This window comes from Fundulus heteroclitus, chromosome 17 (genome assembly GCF_011125445.2).
Source record: "Fundulus heteroclitus isolate FHET01 chromosome 17, MU-UCD_Fhet_4.1, whole genome shotgun sequence".
NCBI classification, from domain to species: Eukaryota; Metazoa; Chordata; class Actinopteri; order Cyprinodontiformes; family Fundulidae; genus Fundulus; species Fundulus heteroclitus.
In genome coordinates this window covers 25,617,179-25,645,175 of record NC_046377.1, presented here as the reverse complement: position 1 = coordinate 25,645,175, position 27,997 = coordinate 25,617,179, and the positions used below count along the sequence as shown (strand labels likewise).

The window sequence follows — 27,997 nt, the reverse complement described above, 5'->3', positions numbered from 1 at the left end:
ATGTTCTGACCTGAGCAGAGGGGCCCAGTTCTGCTCAGGACAAACATAAATGCGTCACTGGAGAACAAAGTGAGTGTTGTACAGCAATACCAGGCAGGACCGTGTTCTGCTCCTGGTTCTGTTGCATCAGGTGATCTACTGGATCAGAACCTGAAGGCGGGCAGACTGACGGGCTGGAGGGAAACACGCTGACATTGTTTCTTTAAACGTCCTCCTGGCTCCTGGGCCTTCAGACAGTGTGTTCCTGAAATAACTCCAGCAGGGGGAGGGGGGAGGTCCGGACCTCCTCCTGAGCCGCTCACACTCAGAACCGTCCGGACTGGAAACTAGTATTTTTTTAGAAAGTTCAGAGGAAGAGTCTGCCTGTGAAACCTGAGCTGCTGCTCCTCCTCCTCCTGGTGGAGTTTAACTGGAACCAGATGGTGAAGCTGCAGCTTGTTTTGCTCTCTGCGAGAATCTGTCGCTCCATTTGGAGACGAGGAGAGAAGATGAAGGAGCAGGCCGCCACCTCCTCTTCCTCCTCTGAGCTCCTGTCAGCCAGATGAAGGTGATGAAGAGGAGCGCGGTGAAGTGAAGCCGCTCCTCATGCGACGCCTCCTCAGGATGCTGCTGCGGCGGCGCGTGTGCACGGGCCCGCTGGTTCTGCTGCTGGCGCTGCTCCTTCTCTGCTACCAGACCCTGATGGTGGACCGGAACCAGGAGCGGAGCGAGTCCCAGGAGGTGCTGATGGAGACCAGGAGGCTGGTCTCCGCTCTGGAGGCTCTGCAGGAGCAGACGCAGGTGAGGCTCACCTGAGCTGCTCATTGATGAGCTCCAGGTCCAGTCTGGGGGTGGTTCTGATCATTAATGAGCTCCAGGTCCAGTCTGGGGGTGGTTCTGATCGGGTCCAGCTGAGCGCCGCAGAGCCTCACATACATAAAGTTCTGTTTTCCAGGATTTCAACCCGTTTCAGTAACTTGTTCTGGATCTGTAGCATCAAGAACTCTGGGTTCTGGTTCCTCATGCGGGTTTGGTTCTGTCAGGTCCGGTACTGATGATTAAATCTGAGGCCTTTAAAGAACCGACAATAGAGTCAAACCAGATTCTATTGATTCAAAACCTACAAAAAATCTAAAGGAGCAGCGATTCTAGATTAAAATGAATTGGTGGCCCACGTGGTTCCTGAGAACTGCTGGTTCCCCGCAGGTCAGCTGCTGGTTCCCCGCAGATCAGCTGCTGGGTTCTGCAGGTCGGCTGCTGGGTTCTGCAGGTCGGCTGTTGGGTTCTGCAGGTCGGCTGCTGGGTTCTGCAGGTCGGCTGCTGGGTTCTGCAGGTCGGCTGTTGGGTTCTGCAGGTCGGCTGCTGGGTTCTGCAGGTCGGCTGCTGGGTTCTGCAGGTCGGCTGCTGGGTTCTGCAGGTCGGCTGCTGGGTTCTGCAGGTCGGCTGTTGGGTTCTGCAGGTCGGCTGCTGGGTTCTGCAGGTCAGCTGCTGGGTTCTGCAGGTCAGCTGCTGGATTCTGCAGGTCGGCTGCTGGGTTCTGCAGGTCGGCTGTTGGGTTCTGCAGGTCGGCTGTTGGGTTCTGCAGGTCAGCTGCTGGGTTCTGCAGGTCGGCTGCTGGGTTCTGCAGATCAGCTGCTGGGTTCTGCAGGCGGCCGAGGCCCAGCACCAGCAGCCTTCATGTTAAAACCTCTCAACGTTCTGAAGGTTCTCCTCTGAGGGAACCGGGTCTGCTGGGTGAGAAGATCCCAGCCTGGCTGCAGAACTCCTCCTGACTCTGGGAACCTGGTCAGGATCTGAAGGGGCCGGCGGCGTGAGGTTCTGGTTCTCCTGCAGCTTGACGGACAGCTGCCTGGACCAAGCGGACCCAGAGGTTCCGTGTTGTGAGTGCGGGGTATTTTAAGTGTGTGCCTGGATAAAAATATTGCTGAGGGTTGAGTTTCTGTCGTGTAGCGGCGGGTGAAGTGACAGCAGGCGGGCTGGGCTCTGAAACGCACCACAACACATTCCTGAAAGTTCTCCAAGGTCTGCAGAGCGAGGAGCAGCCATCGTCCTGCCAGACGTCTCTGGATCGGTTCTGGCTTTCAGAGGGACTTAAATGTTGGGTTCTAGATTAAAACAGTCACCTGGAGATGTTCCTCCACCAGAGAAACCCATCTGATCCCTTCATGTGTTTAGTGACGTTCTGTTTCTGGACCTCTCAGGCTCTTCAAGAACGTCTCAGATGTTGGTTTCCAAATGATTCTGTTTTTTAGACAATAGTTGCACTGCAAAAACGGATCTAAAAATAAGCAAAATGTTCTTAAACATAATGTTTTTGTCCTTGATCTGAGCAGGTAAATATGATCATTTGCCAATGGAATGAGTATTTTAACCCCTAAAATAAGATAATTAGACATCCTGCACTTGAAATAAGATGACGGAGATGAATTGTTCCTATTTTAAGAGCAAAAATCTTATTCTATTGGCAGATCATCTTATTTACCTGCTCAGATCAAGGACAAATACACTAATTTTAAGAAATTTTTACTTATTTTTAGTTCCGTTTTTGCAGTGTAGTGTTGTGGATCATTTAGACGTTGAAAGATCTGCCATGTTCTAGAAAACGTTCTGTCTTCCTAATTAGTTTCTGTCAGGATCTGTCAGCAGTTTACTTGTTTTTTGGTATTTTCCAAGTGTAGAAGGATCTTAGGGAAGTTGTTCTAGATTACTCTTAAATGTTTCTGGTTCTATGGATCTTTAAGGGTCTTCCAGAGGTTCTGGTTCCGACATGATGTTGGTTGTTGTGATCCTAACAGATCTTGAATATTAATTAAAAGTCTGGATCTCGGTTCTTTTCCGGATCTTTAATGGGCTTCATGGTTCTGGTAGCTGTTGGGGACATTAGCCTGGAGGATCAATCCAGATCATTTCGGCTCCTTTAGATCTTTGACTGTTCTTCAGGTGACAGACTCCCAGCTGTCCCTGTCAGCTGTCGGCTCTCTGCCCCCCCCCCCCCCCCCCCCAGCTTCCAGTCAGGCTCCTGCTGAGAGTCCAAGGGTCTAAATTTAAATCCTCTCTCATCTCAGAGGAACCCTCTGCTTCACAGCGAAGGTCCCGGCAGAGCAGAGCCCTCAGTGGCCGTAGAACCACCTGCACACCGTTCCTCACCTGTTCCTCACCTGTTCCTCACCTGTTCCTCACCTGTTCATGTCCAGTTAAAGCAGTCAGGGAAGGACCTGAGCAGACCAGCTGCTCAGAGGGAACCAGCCTCTACTGGGCTTTACAGCAGAAGCTGCTGAACTGGGTCAGGCTGCTGTCCTCTGCAGAACCAGCAGAACCAACAGAACCACCAGAACCAGCAGAACCAACAGAACCAGCAGAACCACAGATCCTGAGGTTTTCTGTGTGTTTGTGTAAATGTAAAACGCTGAGGGGAGGAAGGGGATGCTGGGGTCATGTGACCCGCTGTGCTTTGGTCATGTGATCCGTCTGGAATGAGGCCTGGCGCTCCGGGAATGTTCTCGCTCCTCATCTCAGCTGGTTTGGCTCATCTGTGGGGTCACGTTTCTGAACAGAACCAGAACCTAGAGGCCACTGAGACAAACGGAGAGAAGCAGAATCTCTGCTGTCAAGCAGAACATCCCGTTCTGAGCTGGGTTCTGACTGACCTCCAGTCAGCCGGAACGGGTCAGGTTTAGTTAAACAGATCCAGGTTTACTTCCAGAGGTTCTGTTTCAGCGGAGCAATGCCGACCTGTTCTGCTCAGAACCTGATCTGTGTATAACTCAAAGCTTTAGTGGTCCAAACTCTTGCTCACTGTCTGGTTCTGAGGGAAATGGGAATTTCTCCAGCAGTCGCTCCACGGAGAGCAGCGAGGAAAGCCGACTGCGTTCCTACACATTAAAGCTGCTTTGACCAGAATTAATAGTTAGATTGGTTCTGGAAGGACCCGGGGTTCTTTAAAGAACAGATGAAGAATGTGTTCTAATTCACTAGTCCACAAACCCAGAACCAGTCAGAAAGTGGTCATCAGGTTGATACCTCTGAGGTGTTTCCATTCAGAATCGACCTCTTAGGTTCTGAGAATATCCCCAGAACCGTGAGTTCTCTTAAAGCAACCAGTGAATTCAACTAAATTCAATTTTATTTATAAAGCTCCAATTAATACACTTCATTTCAAGGTTCTTTCAAAGTCCGCTTCCATCAGATCCTCCAGGTTGGTGAGAAAGTTTCCTCTCTAAGGAAACCCAGCAGGTTGCATCAAGTCTCTCCAAGCAGCATTCACTCCTACAGTATGCTCAAGTCTTTGTAGGAGAATATTGTGATCAACTGTATCAAATGCAGCACTGAGATCTAACAGGACAAGTATAGACACAAGTCCATTATCTGAGGCCATGAGAATATCATTAGTGACCTTCACCAGAGCTGTTTCAGTGCTATGATGAGCTCTAAAGCCTGACTGAAACTCCTCAAATAGTTCTACTGCAGTAACCTATAAATTCTATAAAAGTAACCTCCTACTATATACTATGAGGTCTGCTAAAGTGACCTACAAGTTCTATTATAACAATCTCTAAGAGATCCTTAATTACCTGCAGGTTCTTTTAAGGAACATGTGAGTTCACCTAAAGTAAATTATGAGTTCTCCTAACGTTGCTGAAGCTGATGAACCAGACCAGAACCATCTGTAATGTTGTGAAGGTGAAGATTCTGAACCGGTCCCTTGTTTTCTCAGGCCTGGTTCTCCTCTCAGAGACGCCTGCACCGCCGGCGCCAGGCCATGGTTCTGACGGGTCGGCTGTCTGACACAGAGGTGGGGCTGCAGCAGCGGGTCTTGCAGCAGATGGACTATGAAGTGCATGTGTCCCGGTTTGCAGAGACCAGCAGGTTCTGGAGGACGCAGCATGGTAAACACACAGTTCACAGGGCTTCCTGTCACATGACCTGGGTGGAGACTTCCTGTCCGGCAGCTGGAAACAATCAAACAGCAGAGCAGCAGTTCAGCTGCTACGGTCCAGAGGAAATCAGCCAGAACCTGGAATCCAGCACACTTCTGCCGGTGTAAGAGAACCCAGAGTGTGTGTCTGTGGTTCTGCACAGGGAACATGTGGGTTCTGAGCTCAGGTTTGGGTTCTGCAGCTCTGCAGGTCTGTTTCTCAGACGGCCTCTGAGCTCCAGCCGGCTGTCTCTGCTGAGCTTTAAGGACCACCTGCAGTCCAACGTTTCCTCTGACCTTCACCATGTCCCCGCCCCGAGGTTCTGCAGCCACTCCTGTTTTCTCAGCAGTTTAACCCTTTCAGCCCAAATTCAGCTCACACTGGGAACCGTGTGAATGTGAAGCAGCTGAAAGGCAGCAGCTTCATTAATTCTGCTTTAAATGATTCAGGTCTATCAGCTTTAACTCTTAAAAGCCTCCTGCAGCAACAGGTGGGAGAAAAACCCAAAAAGCAGTAGAGCCAGAAACGCCCACAGCACCCAGGATGGAGACAAGGAGAAACCCTTTCCTGGAGGCAGATCCTCCTTAAATCTCACCTGGTGACTCCTCCCTTTCTCAGGTGTGGGCTCTGTCTCCAGGTGGGGGTGGGTGGAGTCTCCTGCTGTGCCTCAGTACTTCGGAGCGGAGCTGTTTGAGGAGGATCAGCTTCTCACACCTGCAGCAGCATCAGATGGTGAGACTCACCTGTCCAGGCTCACCTGGCATCCTGTTTGATGACATCACAGCTCACCTGTGTGTTTGTGTCCAGGTAAACCTGCTACCAGAGCTGATGGAGGCATTTTCAGATGTAGCTGGAGGTCTGTGTCACGTTTACCCACAGCTGACAGGTGAGTCTGTTTCAGGTAAACCACAGGAGGCGGAGTCTCTGTAAGGTCTACCTGATGCTGTTCCCACGGTGACGTTTGACCGTTTGATCTCTCGCTCCAGGTTCTGACCTTCTCATGAAGCCTCACTCCTGTGGATCCTCCAATCAGAACCATCCCTTTCCTCAGGACAGGTGTGGCCTGTGGACCTGCTGGTTCCGATCCACCTCTGCTCCGTCTGGGATCCAGTCGACCCACTCAGGGTTCTGACGGTGTTTCCTGTTTCTCCTGCAGACGTTCTCCTGACCGTTCTCCTGCTCTGGTTGCCCTGGTGAATGTTTTTGTCCTGGTGACCTCTGTGACCCCTCTGACGTCCTTCATGCATGACGTCAGCGTGGTGATGACCCATGAGAACGCACCTGGACAACAGGTGAAGGTGAGACACCTGTGGATGAGGCGGTTCCTGAAGGAATCGGTTAGAACCTGAGTTGCTGAGCACTGGATCTGCATCTCCTCTCAGATCAGAGCGTTCCTGGTGCAGCAGCTGGGAGCGTCCACCTCCCAGCAGGCCTTGCTCCAGATCCAGAGGGTGATTGGGTCGGTGCTGCAGGCAGTATCGACCAATCAGGAGCAGGAAGCAGGTGGCAGGTGAGCTGTGAAAAGGTTCCCTCCATGTTTCTGTCTCTGGATCGCATCGTGTTCTCAGCTGAGTTCTTTGTTCCAGGTGCTTGTTGTGCTTCCAGCTGCTCACCTTCACGCTGATGTTCAGCGGTTCCATCACACCTGTCATAGTCCAGGTAAGGCGTCGGTGCTGTCACACCAGAGGAGCTACTGCCACCTACTGGTCAAACATGAATAGTGCTGAAATTTCAGAAATAGGATTTTTTTATTTTTAAAAATATTGATATATATTTTTAAAAAGTTGCTGCTGATGTTTCACCGTCTGACTCACAAGAGTTCAAACATTCGTTGCTAATAAAAACATCAAGATAAGCGAATTGTTCCTCCAGATGGTTCTGGAATAAAGTCCAGTTTGTACTGATTGGAGCTGAAGGTGATTCTAGTTCCCATCAGAAGGAGATGATGATGCACAATCATAAAAACAGCTGTGCACCAAACTAGGTGAGGCGTTCACAGGTGAGCACCAAAATGGACGGAGGTCCGTCTGACAGAACTTCAGATGGGTGGTGCTTCAGATCGTCCTCCCTGTCCATCATCTGTCCATCATCTGTCCATCATCTGTCCATCATCTGTCCTCCCCCTGCTCCCTCCATCTTCAGGGCAGCAGAATGAGGCTCTGGCTGCCAAACATCGACCAGGGCCGGCTTTATGCCCAGAAATCCTCCCTGGATGCAGCACTTGGTCACTTCCTGCATGACGGTAGAGCTTTTAGGTAGGAAGTGATCCCAAACATGGCAGGAGAGGAATAAGATTGAGGGAACAGAAGACAGAGACACAAAGAGAACATGTGGATAAACTGACAGAAGCAGAGAAACCGTCCTACTGCACCACCGGGGAAAGACGACCATGGAGACCTGCAGAGACAAAGAAAGACCAGAGACAGCAGCAGCAGCATCAGCAGCGTGGAGATGGACCTCTGCTGGGTTTCCACAAATGTTTCTTAGGCCAAATGTGAACTACTGCAATAGAAAAGGTTGATGGAAACAACACCACTTAAAACTCAAGTTTACCAAAAAAAAAACTTTTTACTCTCTTTGAGGTGGTTTTTTGGACTTTGTGATTACTGGGTTCCATCTCCAGGTGGACACAGAGCTCAGCCTCAGGGCTCTGAGTGACGACTCCTTCAGCAGACAGATCACCAAAGACCGCATCCTGGAGGACACCCTGCGCTTCCTGCTGCCGCTGCCCACTCACCTGGGCCCTGAGGCTCACCTGTCTCTAGAATCTCTGAGGCAGCAGGTGAGTGAAGCCGTCTGCATGTTCTCCCTGTGCATGTGTGGGTTCCCTCAGGGTACTCCAGCTTCCTCCACAGTTCAGAAACATCACTGTTGGGTTAATTAGGCTCTGAGGAGCACACAGCGTAGCTGGCATGCCTGTGACCTGACCGGGGTCCAGGGTGGACCTCCTCGCCGCCCCTGCAGGGATAACCAGGCCTAGAGGATGGATGGATGTTTCTAGAGGATGGATGGATGTTTCTAGAGGATGGACAGATGTTTCTAGAGGATGGATGGACAGATGTTTCTAGAGGATGGATGGATGTTTCTAGAGGATGGATGGATGTTTCTAGAGGATGGACGGATGTTTCTAGAGGATGGATGGATGTTTGTAGGGGATGGACGGATGTTTGTAGGGGATGGATAGATGTTTCTAGAGGATGGATGGATGTTTCTAGAGGATGGATGGATGTTTCTAGAGGATGAACGGATGTTTCTAGAGGATGGATGGACAGATGTTTCTAGAGGATGGATGGATGTTTCTAGAGGATGGACGGATGTTTCTAGAGGATGGATGGACAGATGTTTCTAGAGGATGGATGGATGTTTCTAGAGGATGAACGGATGTTTCTAGAGGATGGATGGACAGATGTTTCTAGAGGATGGATGGATGTTTCTAGAGGATGAACGGATGTTTCTAGAGGATGGATGGACAGATGTTTCTAGTGGATGGACGGATGTTTCTAGAGGATGGACGGATGTTTGTAGAGGATGGACCGATGTTTGTAGAGGATGGATGGATGTTTCTAGAGGATGAACGGATGTTTGTAGAGGATGGACCGATGTTTGTAGAGGATGGATGGATGTTTCTAGTGGATGGATGGACGGATGTTTCTAGAGGATGGATGGACAGATGTTTCTAGAGGATGGATGAATAGATGTTTCTAGTGGATGGACGGATGTTTCTAGAGGATGGATAGAAGGATGTTTGTAGAGGATGGATGGATGAATAGATGTTTCTAGAGGATAGATGGATGAATAGATGTTTGTCGAGGATGGACGGATGTTTGTAGAGGATGGACGGATGTTTGTAGAGGATGGACGGATGTTTGTAGTGGATGGATGGATGTTTCTAGTGGATGGACGGATGTTTCTAGAGGATGGATGGACGGATGTTTCTAGAGGATGGATGGATGTTTCTAGGGGATGGATGGATGTTTCTAGAGGATGAACGCATGTTTCTAGTGGATGGATGGATGAATAGATGTTTCTAGTGGATGGACGGATGTTTCTAGAGGATGGACGGATGTTTGTAGAGGATGGATGGATGAATAGATGTTTCTAGAGGATAGATGGATGAATAGATGTTTCTAGAGGATAGATGGATGAATAGATGTTTGTAGAGGATGGACGGATGTTTGTAGAGGATGGACGGATGTTTGTAGAGGATGGATGGATGAATAGATGTTTCTAGAGGATAGATGGATGAATAGATGTTTCTAGAGGATAGATGGATGAATAGATGTTTGTAGAGGATGGACGGATGTTTGTAGAGGATGGACGGATGTTTGTAGTGAATGGATAGACGGATGTTTCTAGAGGAGGGATGGATGTTTGTAGAGGATGGATGGATGTTTCTAGAGGATGGACAGATGTTTCTAGGGGATGGATGGACGGATGTTTCTAGAGGATGGATAGAAGGATGTTTGTAGAGGATGGATGGATGAATAGATGTTTCTAGAGGATAGATGGATGAATAGATGTTTGTCGAGGATGGACGGATGTTTGTAGAGGATGGACGGATGTTTGTAGAGGATGGACGGATGTTTGTAGTGGATGGATGGATGTTTCTAGTGGATGGACGGATGTTTCTAGAGGATGGATGGACGGATGTTTCTAGAGGATGGATGGATGTTTCTAGGGGATGGATGGATGTTTCTAGAGGATGAACGCATGTTTCTAGTGGATGGATGGATGAATAGATGTTTCTAGTGGATGGACGGATGTTTCTAGAGGATGGACGGATGTTTGTAGTGAATGGATAGACGGATGTTTCTAGAGGAGGGATGGATGTTTGTAGAGGATGGATGGATGTTTCTAGAGGATGGACAGATGTTTCTAGGGGATGGATGGACGGATGTTTCTAGAGGATGGATGGATGTTTCTAGGGGATGGATGGACGGATGTTTCTAGAGGATGGATGGATGTTTCTAGGGGATGGATGGATGTTTCTAGAGGATGAACGCATGTTTCTAGTGGATGGATGGATGAATAGATGTTTCTAGTGGATGGACGGATGTTTCTAGAGGATGGATAGATGAATAGATGTTTCTAGTGGATGGACGGATGTTTCTAGAGGATGGATAGAAGGATGTTTGTAGAGGATGGATGGATGAATAGATGTTTCTAGAGGATAGATGGATGAATAGATGTTTGTAGAGGATGGACGGATGTTTGTAGAGGATGGACGGATGTTTGTAGTGGATGGATAGACGGATGTTTCTAGAGGAGGGATGGATGTTTGTAGAGGATGGATGGATGTTTCTAGAGGATGGATGGATGTTTCTAGAGGATGGATAGAAGGATGTTTGTAGAGGATGGATGGATGAATAGATGTTTCTAGAGGATAGATGGATGAATAGATGTTTGTAGAGGATGGACGGATGTTTGTAGAGGGTGGATGGATGTTTGTAGAGGATGGATGGATGTTTCTAGAGGGTGGATGGATGGATGTTTCTAGAGGATGGATAGAAGGATGTTTGTAGAGGATGGATGGATGAATAGATGTTTCTAGAGGATAGATGGATGAATAGATGTTTGTAGAGGATGGACGGATGTTTCTAGAGGATGGACGGATGTTTCTAGAGGATGGATGGATGTTTCTAGAGGATGAACGCATGTTTCTAGTGGATGGATGGATGAATAGATGTTTCTAGTGGATGGACGGATGTTTCTAGAGGATGGATAGAAGGATGTTTGTAGAGGATGGATGGATGAATAGATGTTTCTAGAGGATAGATGGATGAATAGATGTTTGTAGAGGATGGACGGATGTTTGTAGAGGATGGATGGATGAATAGATGTTTCTAGAGGATAGATGGATGAATAGATGTTTCTAGAGGATAGATGGATGAATAGATGTTTGTAGAGGATGGACGGATGTTTGTAGAGGATGGACGGATGTTTGTAGTGAATGGATAGACGGATGTTTCTAGAGGAGGGATGGATGTTTGTAGAGGATGGATGGATGTTTCTAGAGGATGGACAGATGTTTCTAGGGGATGGATGGATGTTTCTAGAGGATGGACGGATGTTTCTAGGGGATGGATGGATGTTTTCTAGAGGATGAACGCATGTTTCTAGTGGATGGATGGATGAATAGATGTTTCTAGTGGATGGACGGATGTTTCTAGAGGATGGATAGAAGGATGTTTGTAGAGGATGGATGGATGAATAGATGTTTCTAGAGGATAGATGGATGAATAGATGTTTGTAGAGGATGGACGGATGTTTGTAGAGGATGGACGGATGTTTGTAGAGGATGGATGGATGAATAGATGTTTCTAGAGGATAGATGGATGAATAGATGTTTCTAGAGGATAGATGGATGAATAGATGTTTGTAGAGGATGGACGGATGTTTGTAGAGGATGGACGGATGTTTGTAGTGAATGGATAGACGGATGTTTCTAGAGGAGGGATGGATGTTTGTAGAGGATGGATGGATGTTTCTAGAGGATGGACAGATGTTTCTAGGGGATGGATGGACGGATGTTTCTAGAGGATGGATGGATGAATAGATGTTTCTAGAGGATAGATGGATGAATAGATGTTTCTAGAGGATAGATGGATGAATAGATGTTTGTAGAGGATGGACGGATGTTTGTAGAGGATGGACGGATGTTTGTAGTGAATGGATAGACGGATGTTTCTAGAGGAGGGATGGATGTTTGTAGAGGATGGATGGATGTTTCTAGAGGATGGACAGATGTTTCTAGGGGATGGATGGACGGATGTTTCTAGGGGATGGATGGACGGATGTTTCTAGGGGATGGATGGACGGATGTTTCTAGAGGATGGATGGATGTTTCTAGGGGATGGATGGATGTTTCTAGAGGATGAACGCATGTTTCTAGTGGATGGATGGATGAATAGATGTTTCTAGTGGATGGACGGATGTTTCTAGAGGATGGATAGATGAATAGATGTTTCTAGTGGATGGACGGATGTTTCTAGAGGATGGATAGAAGGATGTTTGTAGAGGATGGATGGATGAATAGATGTTTCTAGAGGATAGATGGATGAATAGATGTTTGTAGAGGATGGACGGATGTTTGTAGAGGATGGACGGATGTTTGTAGAGGATGGACGGATGTTTGTAGTGGATGGATAGACGGATGTTTCTAGAGGAGGGATGGATGTTTGTAGAGGATGGATGGACGGATGTTTCTAGAGGATGGATGGATGTTTCTAGGGGATGGATGGATGTTTCTAGAGGATGAACGCATGTTTCTAGTGGATGGATGGATGAATAGATGTTTCTAGTGGATGGACGGATGTTTCTAGAGGATGGATAGAAGGATGTTTGTAGAGGATGGACGGATGTTTGTAGAGGATGGACGGATGTTTGTAGTGAATGGATAGACGGATGTTTCTAGAGGAGGGATGGATGTTTGTAGAGGATGGATGGATGTTTCTAGAGGATGGACAGATGTTTCTAGGGGATGGATGGACGGATGTTTCTAGAGGATGGATGGATGTTTCTAGAGGATGGATGGATGTTTCTAGGGGATGGATGGACGGATGTTTCTAGAGGATGGATGGATGTTTCTAGGGGATGGATGGATGTTTCGAGAGGATGAACGCATGTTTCTAGTGGATGGATGGATGAATAGATGTTTCTAGTGGATGGACGGATGTTTCTAGAGGATGGATAGATGAATAGATGTTTCTAGTGGATGGACGGATGTTTCTAGAGGATGGATAGAAGGATGTTTGTAGAGGATGGATGGATGAATAGATGTTTCTAGAGGATAGATGGATGAATAGATGTTTGTAGAGGATGGACGGATGTTTGTAGAGGATGGACGGATGTTTGTAGAGGATGGACGGATGTTTGTAGTGGATGGATAGACGGATGTTTCTAGAGGAGGGATGGATGTTTGTAGAGGATGGATGGATGTTTCTAGAGGATGGATGGATGTTTCTAGAGGATGGATAGAAGGATGTTTGTAGAGGATGGATGGATGAATAGATGTTTCTAGAGGATAGATGGATGAATAGATGTTTGTAGAGGATGGACGGATGTTTGTAGAGGAGGGATGGATGTTTGTAGAGGATGGATGGATGTTTCTAGAGGATGGATGGATGTTTCTAGAGGATGGATAGAAGGATGTTTGTAGAGGATGGATGGATGAATAGATGTTTCTAGAGGATAGATGGATGAATAGATGTTTGTAGAGGATGGACGGATGTTTGTAGAGGGTGGATGGATGTTTCTAGAGGATGGATGGATGTTTCTAGAGGGTGGATGGATGGATGTTTCTAGAGGATGGATAGAAGGATGTTTGTAGAGGATGGATGGATGAATAGATGTTTCTAGAGGATAGATGGATGAATAGATGTTTGTAGAGGATGGACGGATGTTTCTAGAGGATGGACGGATGTTTCTAGAGGATGGATGGATGTTTCTAGAGGATGAACGCATGTTTCTAGTGGATGGATGGATGAATAGATGTTTCTAGTGGATGGACGGATGTTTCTAGAGGATGGATAGAAGGATGTTTGTAGAGGATGGATGGATGAATAGATGTTTCTAGAGGATAGATGGATGAATAGATGTTTGTAGAGGATGGACGGATGTTTGTAGAGGATGGATGGATGAATAGATGTTTCTAGAGGATAGATGGATGAATAGATGTTTCTAGAGGATAGATGGATGAATAGATGTTTGTAGAGGATGGACGGATGTTTGTAGAGGATGGACGGATGTTTGTAGTGAATGGATAGACGGATGTTTCTAGAGGAGGGATGGATGTTTGTAGAGGATGGATGGATGTTTCTAGAGGATGGACAGATGTTTCTAGGGGATGGATGGATGTTTCTAGAGGATGGACGGATGTTTCTAGGGGATGGATGGATGTTTCTAGAGGATGAACGCATGTTTCTAGTGGATGGATGGATGAATAGATGTTTCTAGTGGATGGACGGATGTTTCTAGAGGATGGATAGAAGGATGTTTGTAGAGGATGGATGGATGAATAGATGTTTCTAGAGGATAGATGGATGAATAGATGTTTGTAGAGGATGGACGGATGTTTGTAGAGGATGGACGGATGTTTGTAGAGGATGGATGGATGAATAGATGTTTCTAGAGGATAGATGGATGAATAGATGTTTCTAGAGGATAGATGGATGAATAGATGTTTGTAGAGGATGGACGGATGTTTGTAGAGGATGGACGGATGTTTGTAGAGGATGGACGGATGTTTGTAGTGAATGGATAGACGGATGTTTCTAGAGGAGGGATGGATGTTTGTAGAGGATGGATGGATGTTTCTAGAGGATGGACAGATGTTTCTAGGGGATGGATGGACGGATGTTTCTAGAGGATGGATGGATGAATAGATGTTTCTAGAGGATAGATGGATGAATAGATGTTTCTAGAGGATAGATGGATGAATAGATGTTTGTAGAGGATGGACGGATGTTTCTAGAGGATGGACGGATGTTTGTAGTGAATGGATAGACGGATGTTTCTAGAGGAGGGATGGATGTTTGTAGAGGATGGATGGATGTTTCTAGAGGATGGACAGATGTTTCTAGGGGATGGATGGACGGATGTTTCTAGGGGATGGATGGACGGATGTTTCTAGGGGATGGATGGACGGATGTTTCTAGAGGATGGATGGATGTTTCTAGGGGATGGATGGATGTTTCTAGAGGATGAACGCATGTTTCTAGTGGATGGATGGATGAATAGATGTTTCTAGTGGATGGACGGATGTTTCTAGAGGATGGATAGAAGGATGTTTGTAGAGGATGGATGGATGAATAGATGTTTCTAGAGGATAGATGGATGAATAGATGTTTGTAGAGGATGGACGGATGTTTGTAGAGGATGGACGGATGTTTGTAGAGGATGGACGGATGTTTGTAGTGGATGGATAGACGGATGTTTCTAGAGGAGGGATGGATGTTTGTAGAGGATGGATGGATGTTTCTAGAGGATGGATGGATGTTTCTAGAGGATGGATAGAAGGATGTTTGTAGAGGATGGATGGATGAATAGATGTTTCTAGAGGATAGATGGATGAATAGATGTTTGTAGAGGACGGACGGATGTTTATAGAGGGTGGATGGATGTTTCTAGAGGGTGGATGGACGGACGGATGTTTATAGAGGGTGGATGGATGTTTCTAGAGGGTGGATGGATGTTTCTAGAGGGTGGATGGACGGATGTTTCTAGAGGGTGGATGGATGTTTCTAGAGGATGGACGGATGTTTCTAGAGGGTGGATGGATGTTTCTAGAGGGTGGATGGACGGATATTTCTAGAGGATGGATGGATGGATGTTTCTAGAGGGTGGATGGACGGATGGATGTTTCTAGAGGGTGGACGGCTGTTTCTGTACGAATAAAACAGCTCCAGCTTCTAGTTGTAACCTGTCTATGTCTCCAGTACGGTGGCTGCAGAGGGACACGCTGTCTGTCCCAGGAGGAGCTCCTGCTTCTGCTGCGCTTCCAGCAGCAGCTGAAGATTCCCTCGGCCTTCCAGCTGGTAGGTTCTCGTTGTTTTGTGGACCGTGAAGCTGTCAGATGTTTGCACCTCCTCGCTGATCTGAGGTCAGTCTGTCTCTGTCTCTCTGCAGCTGTATCCCAGCACCTCCTCCTCCTCCTCCTCCTCCTCGCCTCCTCTCAACCTCTCCAGCCTCCTCCTCAGGGTCAGCCGTCACTACGAGCTGCAGAGGAGCAGCAGGTGAGCAACTCAGGGTCTCAGCCAATCCACTGCTTCCTAACGAGTCACATGACCATGTTCCCTGTCCTCCGCAGAGAGCTGGACAAACCCACCAATCAGCAATCGGCATCCTTGAAGCCTGCAGGTGAGACTCTGATAAACATCTTTGTTTAGAAGCGCAGCGCCACCTGCTGGCTGCTGAAACAGGAGCAGCTGATGCCTGGACCAGAACCGGGCCAGGCATCAGCTGTGATGCGGGTCAGAACCTCAGGACCAAAACGCTGGATCCTCCTATCTGCTCTCTGATTGGTCCACCTCAGGATCTGCTCTCTGATTGGTCCACCCCAGGATCAGCTCTCTGATTGGTCCACCCCAGGATCTGCTCTCTGATTGGTCCACCCCAGGATCTGCTCTCTGATTGGTCCACCCCAGCATCTGCTCTCTGATTGGTCCACCTTAGGATCTGCTCCCTGACTGGTCCACCCCAGGACCTACTCTCTGATTGGTCCACCACAGAATATGCTCCCTGATTGGTCCACCCCAGGATCTGTTCCCTGATTGGTCCACCCCAGGATCTGCTCTCTGATTGGTCCACCCCAGGATCTGTTCCCTGATTGGTCCACCCCAGGATCTGCTCTCTGATTGGTCCACCCCAGGATCTGCTCTCTGATTGGTCCACCCCAGGATCTGCTCTCTGATTGGTCCACCCCAGGATCTGCTCTCTGATTGGTCCACCCCAGGATCTGCTCTCTGATTGGTCCACCACAGGACCTACTCTCTGATTGGTCCACCCCAGGATGTGCTCTCTGATTGGTCCATTCCTCTGCATCCCCCAGGCTCCTGTGTTGACCCCCACCTCAGACAGATCTACACCGACCCCCCCCTCATCCTGACTCCTCCCTTCAGCCCCACCCTGAAGGAATACCGGGCCGAGGTACCCTTCGACACGGTGACGGTTCGCATTCGACCAGAACCCGTCAGCTCCACCTGTGTGATCCACCTGGACAACCAGCGAGGACCCAGGTGAGCCTGTTCCCACCACACACCTGTCCTCTGACCTCACAGGTGATCTCATCAGAGCGGGTTCTCCTCCTCAGGACGGCAAACTTCCCGGTGGGCCTGGGGAACAGCCGGATCAGCATCCTGGTGACGGATGCAGCAGAACCCCATCCTGTCATGACCGTCTACACCGTCAACGTGTTCCGCGAGGCCCGGCCCAGCCTGCCCATGTTTGGGGATCATGTGACGTGCAGCTTCCTGCAGGTAAAGGTGCGGCCAGGTGAGGGGGGGGGCTCAGGTTCTGCATGCGTGGCTGGGATTGAGTCCAAACTGGGTTCTGGTGAGAAATGTTGGCAGGGAACGGGCCGTCATCTGGATCCACCTTCTGAATTCTGCTCACAGTTCTGGCGGGTCAGAACCGAGCGTGGCTTTGCATTTAGAGACTGGGAACGTTTCCATGGGCCTGAGGCCCTTCAGGGGGGGGGGGGGGGGGGGGGGGGGGGGTCACTGGTTCAGAACATCTGCTACACGCTAACAACACGCCTTGGAATCAGCATGTTCCACTCCTCCTCTTCATCCTCCTCCCTCCTCCTTATCCTCCTCCTCCTCTTCCACCTCCTCATCATCATCATCATCCTCCTCCACTTCCTCTTCCTCCTCTTCCTCCTCCTCCTTTACCTCATCCTCTTCTTCCTCTTCCTCCTTCACCTATTCCTCCTCCTCTTCCTCCTCATCCTCCTCTTCCTCTTCTTCTTCCTAATCTTCCGCCTCCTCCTCCTCTTCTTCCTCCTCCTCCTCTTCCTCCTCCTCCTCAGTGAACGGTGGAGCTGCCCTCAGAGGTCAGGCTGTCACAGAGCAGCTTTGCTTCCAGCTGAGCATCTCCTGCTGCTGGGCTGAAGACCTGAGATGTTCCTTCACCTGAGATGTTCCTTCACGGCTCAGTGGCCGCTCTTCATCACCACAGAGACCTTCAGCCGTCATGGTTCCACCCGCTGATGTTCTCACGGGCAGTGGAGAGTTCTACCAGCAGGTGGCAGCAGAGCCAGAGGAACCTCAAACAGCTTTAGCCCTGAAGAGAGCTGCTGAGCCTCACTGACAGAAACCTTGTTAACCAGACACCATGCTGGAGGAACAGCGGGGGTCGGTCAGAGCTGCAGAACGTCTCTGTTAAGAACGTCTCTATGCAGAACGTCTCTGTTTAGAACGTCTCTATGCAGAACGTCTCTGTTTAGAACGTCTCTATGCAGAACGTCTCTGTTTAGAACGTCTCTATGCAGAACGTCTCTGGTCAGAACGTCTCTATGCAGAACGTCTCTGTTAAGAACGTCTCTATGCAGAACGTCTCTATGCAGAACGTCTCTGTTAAGAACGTCTCTGTTTAGAACGTCTGGGTGCAGAACGTTTGGGTTCCTCCGTGGTAGGGAAGCTCCTGATCTCCACCTCATCTCCTCTAGCTTTCTGCTCCAGACTAGCAGAACCGTAGATGATGATGATGATGATGATGATGATGATGATGATGATGATGATGATGATGATGATGATGATGATGATGGCGGTAACAATGATGATGATGTAATGTTTCATTCTAGAGCAAAGTGATGATTGGTCGCTGCGGGGAGGTCTCTGGGTTCTGGTTCTGGTTCTGGTGGGTAAGCAGGATGGATAGATTGGTCTCTGGGTCCTGGTCCTGGTCCTGGTCCTGGTTCTGGTTCTGGTTCTGGTTCTGGTCCTGGTTCTGGTTCTGGTCCTGGTTCTGGTTCTGGTGGGTAAGCAGGATGGATAGATTGGTCTCTGGGTCCTGGTCCTGGTTCTGGTTCTGGTCCTGGTTCTGGTTCTGGTCCTAGTTCTGGTTCTGGTGGGTAAGCAGGGTTAAGTGTGTCCAGTTCTACTTGGATTTGCAGCGCTTCAGAACCAGATGAGTTCTATTGTGGACCTTTAATGTGAGCCTGACTGCCTGCAGAACCTTTTCACCCTTTCACATCATCGTGGGTCTGCGCAGCCAGAACCGTTTGCCAGAACCGTTTGTTCTAACCAGAACCATGTGAGACCCGGCCTTTAAACCTGAGCAGGAATTTTTCTTCACATTTCCTGAACTTTCTGGGCCAAATGTGTTGCAAGAGAGACGAAGCAGAACAAATGCTGGATCTCCCCGGAGCCTCGCTGTGTTTCAGAACACATCAGAACACATCAGGAACATTTATCTCAGCTGTCGGACGTGACGGCGCCGACCCGACCCGCTTTGTTCCCTCAGCCTGGTTCTGTGAATTCCTCCCCTCCCCTCACTGATTCCCACAAACACGCAGGAATGATCCGATGAGAGCTGATCCAGATTATCGCCGGTTCTGCTCTTTGATCACAGCGCAGGATCATGAGTGGTTCTGCGTCTCCAGGACGGATTGGGTCGAGATCAGCAGCAGACCTCGGTTCCACCTGAAGCCCACGTTCTCCAGTCTGAAGGAAAACGTTCAGCATAAACATTAAAACTCACTTTGTTCAGTTTGATCTCTGCATCAAAACCAGAACTGGACCTGAGAACAAACCGGACCTTCCAGGTTCCCTCACCGTCTCACGGTGAAATGTTCCCGGTTCCCTAAACACGTCAAGTTCCCACACGAGAACTGCTTGGTTCCCCTAAAACACCCAGTTCCCAAAATGGTTCTAGTTCCCAGAAAGCAATCTTTAAACTAATGTTTCAGTCAGGATCCAGCAGGAAGGTTCTGTCAGGTTCTGTTAGGTTCTGTCAGGTTCTGTCAGGTTCTGTTGGGTCCTGTCAGGTTCTGTTAGGTCCTGTCAGGTTCCCTAAACCAAATCTACACGCAGGAGGTCTGAGCCGTCATGGGTTCTCCTGCAGTTTTCCATGAAATGTTTAATGTTCAGAGTAGAACATGCTCTGCAGCAGATGTGGTCAACCTGGTTCCTCCATGTGATGCTGATCAGAACCAAAGTTCTGATTAATGATTCCGGGTCAACTCTGGGTCAGAACCAAGGACTGAAGACGTCCCTGAACTCTGGGAATATTTCTGGATATGAAAATCTAAATGTTTGCAGAAGAACTCTGAGAAGTTCTGAAAATGCTGAACCTGGAGCAGCAGGAGAACCGACCCAAACCCGGTTCTCCTGCTGCAGAACCAGAGCAGCTGCATGTTTGGGTCCAGATGGAACCTTTGTGGGCCGACGCGGCGGGACCCGGCCTGAAACAATGGCCTGCTGTGGCATGAAAGCCCGGCGGCCCGTTTGGGTTCTGGCCCGGCCCGCTTTGAGCGCTGACTCGGAGCTCAGGTACGAACAAGAAAATCCCTGTTAAGTTTTCTTGTCGCACTTTGTTGCGAGCTGCGACGCCGCCGTGGGGAATGTGGCGCCGCCGCGAAGAACCCTGCAGCCGCAGAGGAAGAAGAAGAAGGAGTGTCTGGCAGCGCGGCGGCGCCTGTGAAGTCAGGGGCCCGACGGGGGGGGGGGCTCCCAGGGGCCCCTGATCTGAGCTGGAGGGTTTATCTGACCTCTGAACTCTGGAGGATGCTCGGCTGAAATGAAAGCCAGCTTTGATCCTAACGAGGAAGACCCAGCAGCTGCAGAGCTGCAGAAACAACTGATGCATGCTGGGAAATGTATGCAGCAGACCCCCTGACCCCCCCACTGTCCTTCTGTCTCTGTTTCAGGACTGTGGTCTGCAGGTCCAGCCGGCTCTCTCCTGTGGTCTCCAGCCTCACGTCACGTCTCAGAGTCCGGCTCCGCCCTGCGGCTCGGGACACGTCCCAGGTCTGATGTCTGTCCCCCGTCTGATGTCCGTCCCCCGTCTGATGTCTGTCCCCCGTCTGATGTCTGTCCCCCGTCTGATGTCCTCCCCCGTCTGATGTCTGTTCTCCGTCTGATGTCCTCCCCCGTCTGATGTCCGTCCCCCGTCTGATGTCTGTCCCCCGTCTGATGTCTGTCCCCCGTCTGATGTCCTCCCCCGTCTGATGTCTGTTCTCCGTCTGATGTCCTCCCCCGTCTGATGTCCGTCCCCCGTCTGATGTCCTCCCCCGTCTGATGTCCTCCCCCGTCTGATGTCCTCCCCCGTCTGATGTCTGTTCTCCGTCTGATGTCTGTCCCCCGTCTGATGTCCTCTCCCGTCTGATGTCCTCCCCCGTCTGATGTCCTCCCCCGTCTGATGTCCTCCCCCGTCTGATGTCTGTCCCCCGTCTGATGTCTGTCCCCCGTCTGATGTCCTCCCCTGTCTGATGTCTGTCCCCAGTCTGATGTCTGTCCCCAGTCTGATGTCTGTCCCCCGTCTGATGTCCTCCCCTGTCTGATGTCTGTCCCCCGTCTGATGTCCGTCCCCCGTCTGATGTCTGTCCCCCGTCTGATGTCTGTCCCCCGTCTGATGTCCTCCCCCGTCTGATGTCTGTTCTCCGTCTGATGTCCTCCCCCGTCTGATGTCCGTCCCCCGTCTGATGTCTGTCCCCCGTCTGATGTCTGTCCCCCGTCTGATGTCCTCCCCCGTCTGATGTCTGTTCTCCGTCTGATGTCCTCCCCCGTCTGATGTCCGTCCCCCGTCTGATGTCCTCCCCCGTCTGATGTCCTCCCCCGTCTGATGTCCTCCCCCGTCTGATGTCCTCCCCCGTCTGATGTCTGTTCTCCGTCTGATGTCTGTCCCCCGTCTGATGTCCTCTCCCGTCTGATGTCCTCCCCCGTCTGATGTCCTCCCCCGTCTGATGTCCTCCCCCGTCTGATGTCTGTCCCCCGTCTGATGTCTGTCCCCCGTCTGATGTCCTCCCCTGTCTGATGTCTGTCCCCAGTCTGATGTCTGTCCCCAGTCTGATGTCTGTCCCCTGTCTGATGTCTGTCCCCAGTCTGATGTCCTCCCCCGTCTGATGTCTGTCCCCCGTCTGATGTCTGTCCCCTGTCTGATGTCTGTCCCCTGTCTGATGTCTGTCCCCTGTCTGATGTCTGTCCCCAGTCTGATGTCTGTCCCCTGTCTGATGTCTGTCCCCAGTCTGATGTCCTCCCCCGTCTGATGTCCGTCCCCCGTCTGATGTCTGTCCCCTGTCTGATGTCTGTCCCCAGTCTGATGTCCTCCCCCGTCTGATGTCCTCCCCCGTCTGATGTCTGTCCCCCGTCTGATGTCCTCCCCCGTCTGATGTCCTCCCCCGTCTGATGTCTGTCCCCCGTCTGATGTCCTCCCCCGTCTGATGTCTGACCCCCGTCTGATGTCCTCCCCCGTCTGATGTCTGTCCCCCGTCTGATGTCCTCCCCCGTCTGATGTCTGTCCCCCGTCTGATGTCCTCCCCCGTCTGATGTCTGTCCCCCGTCTGATGTCTGTTCTCCGTCTGATGTCCTCCCCCGTCTGATGTCTGTCCCCCGTCTGATGTCCTCCCCCGTCTGATGTCCTCCCCCGTCTGATGTCCTCCCCCGTCTGATGTCTGTCCCCCGTCTGATGTCCTCCCCCGTCTGATGTCTGTCCCCCGTCTGATGTCCTCCCCCGTCTGATGTCTGTCCCCCGTCTGATGTCCTCCCCCGTCTGATGTCCTCCCCCGTCTGATGTCCTCTCCCGTCTGATGTCCTCTCCCGTCTGATGTCCTCCCCCGTCTGATGTCTGTCCCCCGTCTGATGTCCTCCCCCGTCTGATGTCCTCCCCCGTCTGATGTCCTCCCCCGTCTGATGTCCGTCCCCCGTCTGATGTCCTCCCCCGTCTGATGTCCTCCCCCGTCTGATGTCTGTCCCCCGTCCGTCTCTTCAGGCTACCTGAGCCAGGCGTCCAGACATGTTCCTCAGTCTCAGAGCAGCAGAGCTTTCTGGTCCTAAACCAGGAAGCTGCAGCCCCACAGGTCCCCTGGTTCCTCCAGGTTCCTCCAGGTTCCTCCTGGTTCCTCCAGGTCCTCCAGGTCCTCCAGGTCCACTGGTTCCTCCAGGTTCCTCCAAGTTCCTCCAGGTCCTCCAGGTCCTCCAGGTCCCATGGATCATCCAGGTCCTCCAGGTCCCTTGGTTCCTCCAGGTCCTCCAGGTCCCCTGGTTCCTCCTGGTTCCTCCAGGTTCCTCCAGGTCCTCCAGGTCCTCCAGGTCCCCTGGTTCCTCCAGGTTCCTCCAGGTTCCTCCAGGTTCTCCAGGTTCTCTGGCTGCTGGGTTCTCAGCAGACACATCAGAGGTCCTTCTAAGGTGCTGAAGGAGATGTAACCAGAGGATCAGGAGGACAATCGGACCTGACAAACCAGAACCACCAGTACTTGGTCTGAATGTGGTCCTCTGTGAGCTCAAGCTGCTGATGCATGTCTGGACACCTGTCCACCTGCAGCATGATACGCCCCCCCCACGGTTAAACCATGTAGTCATGGCAGCAGCACAATGTCCCTCTGAAACATTTAGAAACATCTACGTTTATTTACTGGGTGGTTTTGCACCATCGCTGGTTCTCTGTGGTGGAGCTGAGACCTGCAGCACCGTCACACACCTGAGTCACAGGTGTGTGACGGTATCAGGCTCAGACTACATCTACATGTCAGGAGACCATCACAGCTGTAGGCTAGAACCGGGTCAGACCCAGAAGAACCAGTCCAGCTGTTGTCCTCAGCGTTACCAGGGGACGCCTGTCTCTCACCTGTCTCTCACCTGTCTCTCACCTGGCTCTCACCTGTCTCTCACCTGGCTCTCACCTGTCTCTCACCTGTCTCTCAGCTGTCTCTCACCTGTCTCTCAGGTCGGTGGGTCGTTCCTTGTCTCAGCTGCTCTGACAACAGGACCTGTGATTGGAGAGAGGTCACCTGGCAACCAGACGGCTGTTATCATCCGCTGGTGGAGCGCCCCCTGCTGGAGGACTGCATGAGGGACAGGAAGGTGAGGCCGTCTAGCGAGCTTCATGCAGCCTCCAGGACGTTACGCCATCAGGTCACCTGAGTGTGTCTTCAGGTGTTGTTCATGGGCGACTCCACCAACCGGGGCATGATGTACTTCCTGATGGAGCGGGTCAACTCCAGCCTGGAGGACTGGGGCAAAGCTCACGACATGCTGCTCTACCAGAACCTCAACAGAGGACGGACTCACGTCAGCTACTCCTATTATCCTCGGTTCTGGCTGGAACAGAACCAGAGGCCCACCTTCAGGGAGGCGCTGCTGCAGCTCCTCAACAGGTGAGAGGACCTAAACCACCGGCATCTCAGCGTTCTTGCAGAACATGAAGCTTAGATTGCAATCAGGAACCACTGACACCCTCTGTGTCCCGTCCTCAAAGGTCTCGGCCGTTAGAGAACTCAAACCAGACAGTGCTGGTGGTGGGGGGAGTCCAGTGGCTCAACACCGTCCACCTGAGGACGGTCCAGGAGGTGCTGGACAGGTAAGCAGCCTACAGAGCACGGCTGTTCATCCAGTCAGACTGAGGAACTCCTCATCAAGCTTTCAGACTGCTGACACCTCCTCTCTGCTCTTGTCCTCCTGAGGGAGTCTCTGAGTGAGATCCTGGTGGTGGTGAAGTCTCTGGGCATGGGCTTCCACCTTCCTGTGGATGGCATCAGGTCTCTGAGTCTGGTAGGTTGGTGTTCCCTCCAGTCAGCAAACATCTCCCATCATGCTCTCTGATGGGCTGACGCTGGCATGATTTCAGCTGGAGATACGGAACCTGTTCTTGGAGAACGGAAAGATCGTCTCCACTGCCAGACGTCTGGGGTACGAGGTGATCGACACCTTCAGCATCACCATGGGTCGATACAAGGAGTTCCTGCAGGGGCGATGTGCCTGCCACTTCCATGAGGTAACACGGCTTCTCCTACTGGGTTCTAAGGTTCTATGAGTTCTGTTCAGTACCGCACTAATCACCATGCCTCCCCAGAGGACCACCCGGTTCCCAATGACCAGCAGAGACCCTTTAGTTTCCACATCACAAAAAGGCTCACTAAAGAACAGTTCTCCTGATGGCATTTACCCGTTCTGGGCCGGTTCTACAAGCCCAGTTAGGGAAGGTACCGGCAACTTAAAACGGGTTTTAATTTGAGTTTCCCCTCAGGGAGTTTCCAGGTTCCTAAGGGAAGGTTCTGGTTCCTAAGGACAATTGTTACAGTTTCTAAAACAAGCTTTGATTCTCTGAACCAGAACTGGCTCCAAACCTTTGCTTCGTATTACAAAGTTTCTAAAAGTTCTAGTTTTTATTTATATCTGCTTCCAAAATGGTTCCAAAAAGAATTATCCAGAATTAGGACTAAATTAGCTTTTAAAAGGAAACTTCAAGTTTCCCAAGCAGAACAAGGAAGTTCCCAAAACAAGGTTCCCAAAGAATAGTTTGTGTTCTCCAGAGACTAGACCTTCACATTTCCATATATTTCCTTTGTTCAGGTTCTAAAGCCAGGTTACAGAACCTTCCCAGATTCCAACAGATGTCCCACGTTCCAACAATCGTCTCCTGCTTGCCAAGACAAAGTTCCCAACATATAAAGGTTCCTGAAAGAGTTCTGATGAAAATCAACCAGAGGGATCATATTTCTCCTATTTTAGCTTCCCTTCATTGGCTTCCTGTTAAATCAAGAATAGAATTTAAAATTCTCCTTCTAACGTATAAAGCCCTTAATAATCAAACTCCATCATATATCAGAGCTCTGATTACCCCGTATGTTCCTAACAGAGCACTTCGCTCTCAGACTGCAGGTCTGCTGGTGGTTCCTAGAGTCTCTAAAAGTAGAATGGGAGGCAGATCCTTTAGCTATCAGGCTCCTCTCCTGTGGAACCAACTCCCAGTTTTGGTCCGTGAGGCAGACACCCCGTCTACTTTTAAGACTAATCTTAAAACTTTCCTTTGTGACAAAGCTTCTAGTCAGAGTGGCTCATGTTACCCTGAGCTACCTCTATAGTTATGCTGCTATAGGCTTAGGCTGCTGGAGGACATCAGGGTCTATTTCTCTCTCTCTGCTGAGTTCTCCTACTGCTCTCCAATCTGCATTGTTTGTTGTTATTTCAGCTTTTAACTTTTTGTTCTCTGTCATTTTTCTCTTCATAGAAGGTACACCTGGTCTGGTGTTCTGTTAGCTGTGACATCATCAGGGGAGGCAGATCATCCTCTATTACCATCTAACATAGAAAGTACTCCTGGGTCAATGTGAGCTTCTGTGCTTTCTGTGTCTCTGCTCTGTCTTCTCTACCATAGAAAGTACTCCTGGGTCAATGTGAGCTTCTGAGCTTTCTGTGTCTCTGCTCTGTCTTCTCTAACATAGAAAGTACTCCTGGGTCAATGTGAGCTTCTGAGCTTTCTGTGTCTCTGCTCTGTCTTCTCTAACATAGAAAGTACTTCTGGGTCAATGTGAGCTTCTGAGCTTTCTGTGTCTCTGCTCTGCCTTCTCTAACATAGAAAGTACTCCTGGGTCAATGTGAGCTTCTGTGCTTTCTGTGTCTCTGCTCTGTCTTCTCTAAGCCCCAGTGGGTGGAGGCAGATGAGCGTTCACACTGAGCCTGGTTCTGGTTCTGCTGGAGGTTCTCCTCCCTGTTAAAGGGGAGTTTTCCTCTCCACTGTCGCTTCATGCATGCTCAGTATGAGGGATTGCTGCAAAGCCATCAACAATGCAGACGACTGTCCACTGTGGCTCTTTCTAAATAAAATTTAATTGAAATTAATTGAAAAAATCTAGAGAACATTCAGAGTTTTCTGGGAACATCGTCTCTTTCTGATCCGCTTCCTATTATTTTTTTATTCTCTCAGGTCGAGAAGCTCCAATCCTCCAGACCTCCAGGCAACATGGCATCAGCCAGAGAAAAGACCAGAACCACCAGAACTGGACCTGGACCTAGCAGCCAATCAACCGTGCTGGACGCGGAGCAGGAAGTCCGATCAACCTTCCACGTTAGAGGAGCAGTAAACCAGGTGTACTCTGAGATCCTGCTGAGCCGCCTGTGTCCAGAACCCAGAGGAACCGGGTCCAGGTGAGACCCAACGGGGTCAAGAAGTTCTGCTGGGTCGTCTTTCAGCGCTCTGTTGTTCCTGGGTGGAACATGGAGGTCCAGGAGTCCAGCTGAGCTGGAAGCAACTGACTGGTGAAGAATCTGATCAATAAACCGAGTCCAGAAAGGATCCATCGGTTCCGACAGGTTCCTTTAGAGAACCACAGAGTTTTCCATTATCTAAAACTTCCTCTGGTGGGAAGTTCCACATTCCCAGAAGTCCCAAAGAAACGTTCCTTCAGAAGTTTGAGGCATCCAACCAAGACTTCTCCAGAGCTGACATTCCCGTCTCCATGGACGTTTTCACCGAGAACGGCTGCAGGAAACTCCGCAGAACGTGACTCGCGTTCTCAGCGGTTCCCAGAACCACGACCAAACGACACGTTTCCCTTCCAGTTCCTAGACTGGGGTTTCCAAGGTTCCACGCGTTCTCCGCATCCGCAGTCCATCCCGTCGTTTGGGTGAAACTCCAGAAGAACTGCTGCTTTAAACAAATGTTCTGTCAGAACGACCCGGTTCTGTGTCCCTGACGGCTCTGCTGCTGATAAACGATGAACCGAGCAGGATTCCCAGTTTTGCTTTCACAATTCCAGACTTTTCCAGACGGTTTGTCTTTCTGCTTGAATGCAGAGAGGTGGACTGCAGCAGAGGTTCTGCTGAGGCCCGGTTCTGACTGCGAGGAACTCACGGCACAGATAAAACTCAGAGCTCCACGTTTCCTTCTGCTGGGAAATAAATGAGGAATAAAATCTGCAAATGTAAAATGTTTTTTTGTGTTCTGATCCAGACCCGGGAGGTCCTAAAACTCCAGAATTTCCAGATCTGAGTTTATAAAAGCAGCTTTAATTTTTTCATTAATTACTATTTTAAATACATTACAGCTGAGTTCTGAAGAGAAGATCCTCTCAGAACGGTCCATCGGGGTTCTGATCCAGAGGTTCTGCCTCTGATCTGTATCTCTGTGGATCAGCAGCTTTTACTGGATCCCATTTCAGAACCAGCTGCTGTGGGCTGGTGCTTTCTAACAGAACTGGACTAACCAGCTCGGTTCTGGGTCAGAACTTCCCCAGGTTCTGTTCACTTCTTGTTCCTGGTTCTCTGAAGTGCCACCAGAGAGAGTTCTGTTCCCACAACTCTCCAGCTTCCAGAACAAAAAGCATTCGGACTCCAGAGTTTGTTACAGATCCAAAAGAAGCTGCTGGACCGGAACCAGCGGCCAGGTGACTCCTCCCTGTCCAATCACGGCGCTCCTCCTTGGTTCTGTTCTGTTCATCGGTTCTGGAGCAGAGAGTCGCTGGAGGATGGGTCTATGTTTGGGTTTAGTTCTCTATTTTTCTACAGATGACGCTTTATTCTCCGGGTTTCCCTGCTGGACCCGGCAGCTCGACCCGGTTCCGTCCCAACAGAACATGTCCGGTTTTACCTGCTGGGTCGTGCAACACGTCTCTGAACTGCTTCAAATAAACTTTTGATTATTTTTATTTTTCTCAGGAGTGTTTTTAT

General features: G+C 50.0%; 1 protein-coding gene across 4 annotated transcripts; it reads left to right on the top strand.

Moving 5' to 3' along the window:
* Position 1: 1 nt before the first annotated feature.
* Positions 2-27,975, top strand: cped1 (cadherin-like and PC-esterase domain containing 1). 4 transcript variants are annotated; one of them, XM_036149378.1, is made up of 21 exons: positions 2-780; positions 4,694-4,865; positions 5,533-5,627; positions 5,703-5,781; positions 5,882-5,951; positions 6,052-6,193; positions 6,278-6,405; positions 6,482-6,554; positions 7,519-7,677; positions 15,332-15,430; positions 15,501-15,628; positions 15,703-15,752; positions 16,444-16,630; positions 16,705-16,876; positions 20,263-20,362; positions 23,277-23,413; positions 23,486-23,706; positions 23,808-23,909; positions 24,013-24,100; positions 24,177-24,323; positions 26,256-27,975. In XM_036149378.1, exons 1-21 carry the CDS (start codon positions 586-588, stop codon positions 26,478-26,480), a joined length of 2,769 nt encoding a protein of 922 aa, XP_036005271.1. In that variant the 5' UTR covers positions 2-585; the 3' UTR covers positions 26,481-27,975. The 4 variants fall into 4 exon arrangements, with proteins under 4 accessions (XP_036005271.1, XP_036005273.1, XP_036005272.1 ...); XM_036149380.1 differs by having other exon boundaries at positions 3-780; positions 15,522-15,628; XM_036149379.1 differs by having other exon boundaries at positions 3-780; positions 16,705-16,870.
* The last annotated feature ends 22 nt before the right edge of the window (positions 27,976-27,997 follow it).

What these genes read in the sequence shown, in the direction of transcription:
- cped1 (XM_036149378.1), top strand. Translation starts at nt 586, where the DNA reads ATGCGACGCCTCCTCAGGATGCTGCTGCGGCGGCGCGTGTGCACGGGC. An exon ending in TCACACCTGTCATAGTCCAG is followed by an intron (nt 6,555 to 7,518) that starts GTAAGGCGTCGG and finishes TTCCATCTCCAG; the next exon opens with GTGGACACAGAGCTCAGCCT. An exon ending in GGCATCCTTGAAGCCTGCAG is followed by an intron (nt 15,753 to 16,443) that starts GTGAGACTCTGA and finishes TGCATCCCCCAG; the next exon opens with GCTCCTGTGTTGACCCCCAC.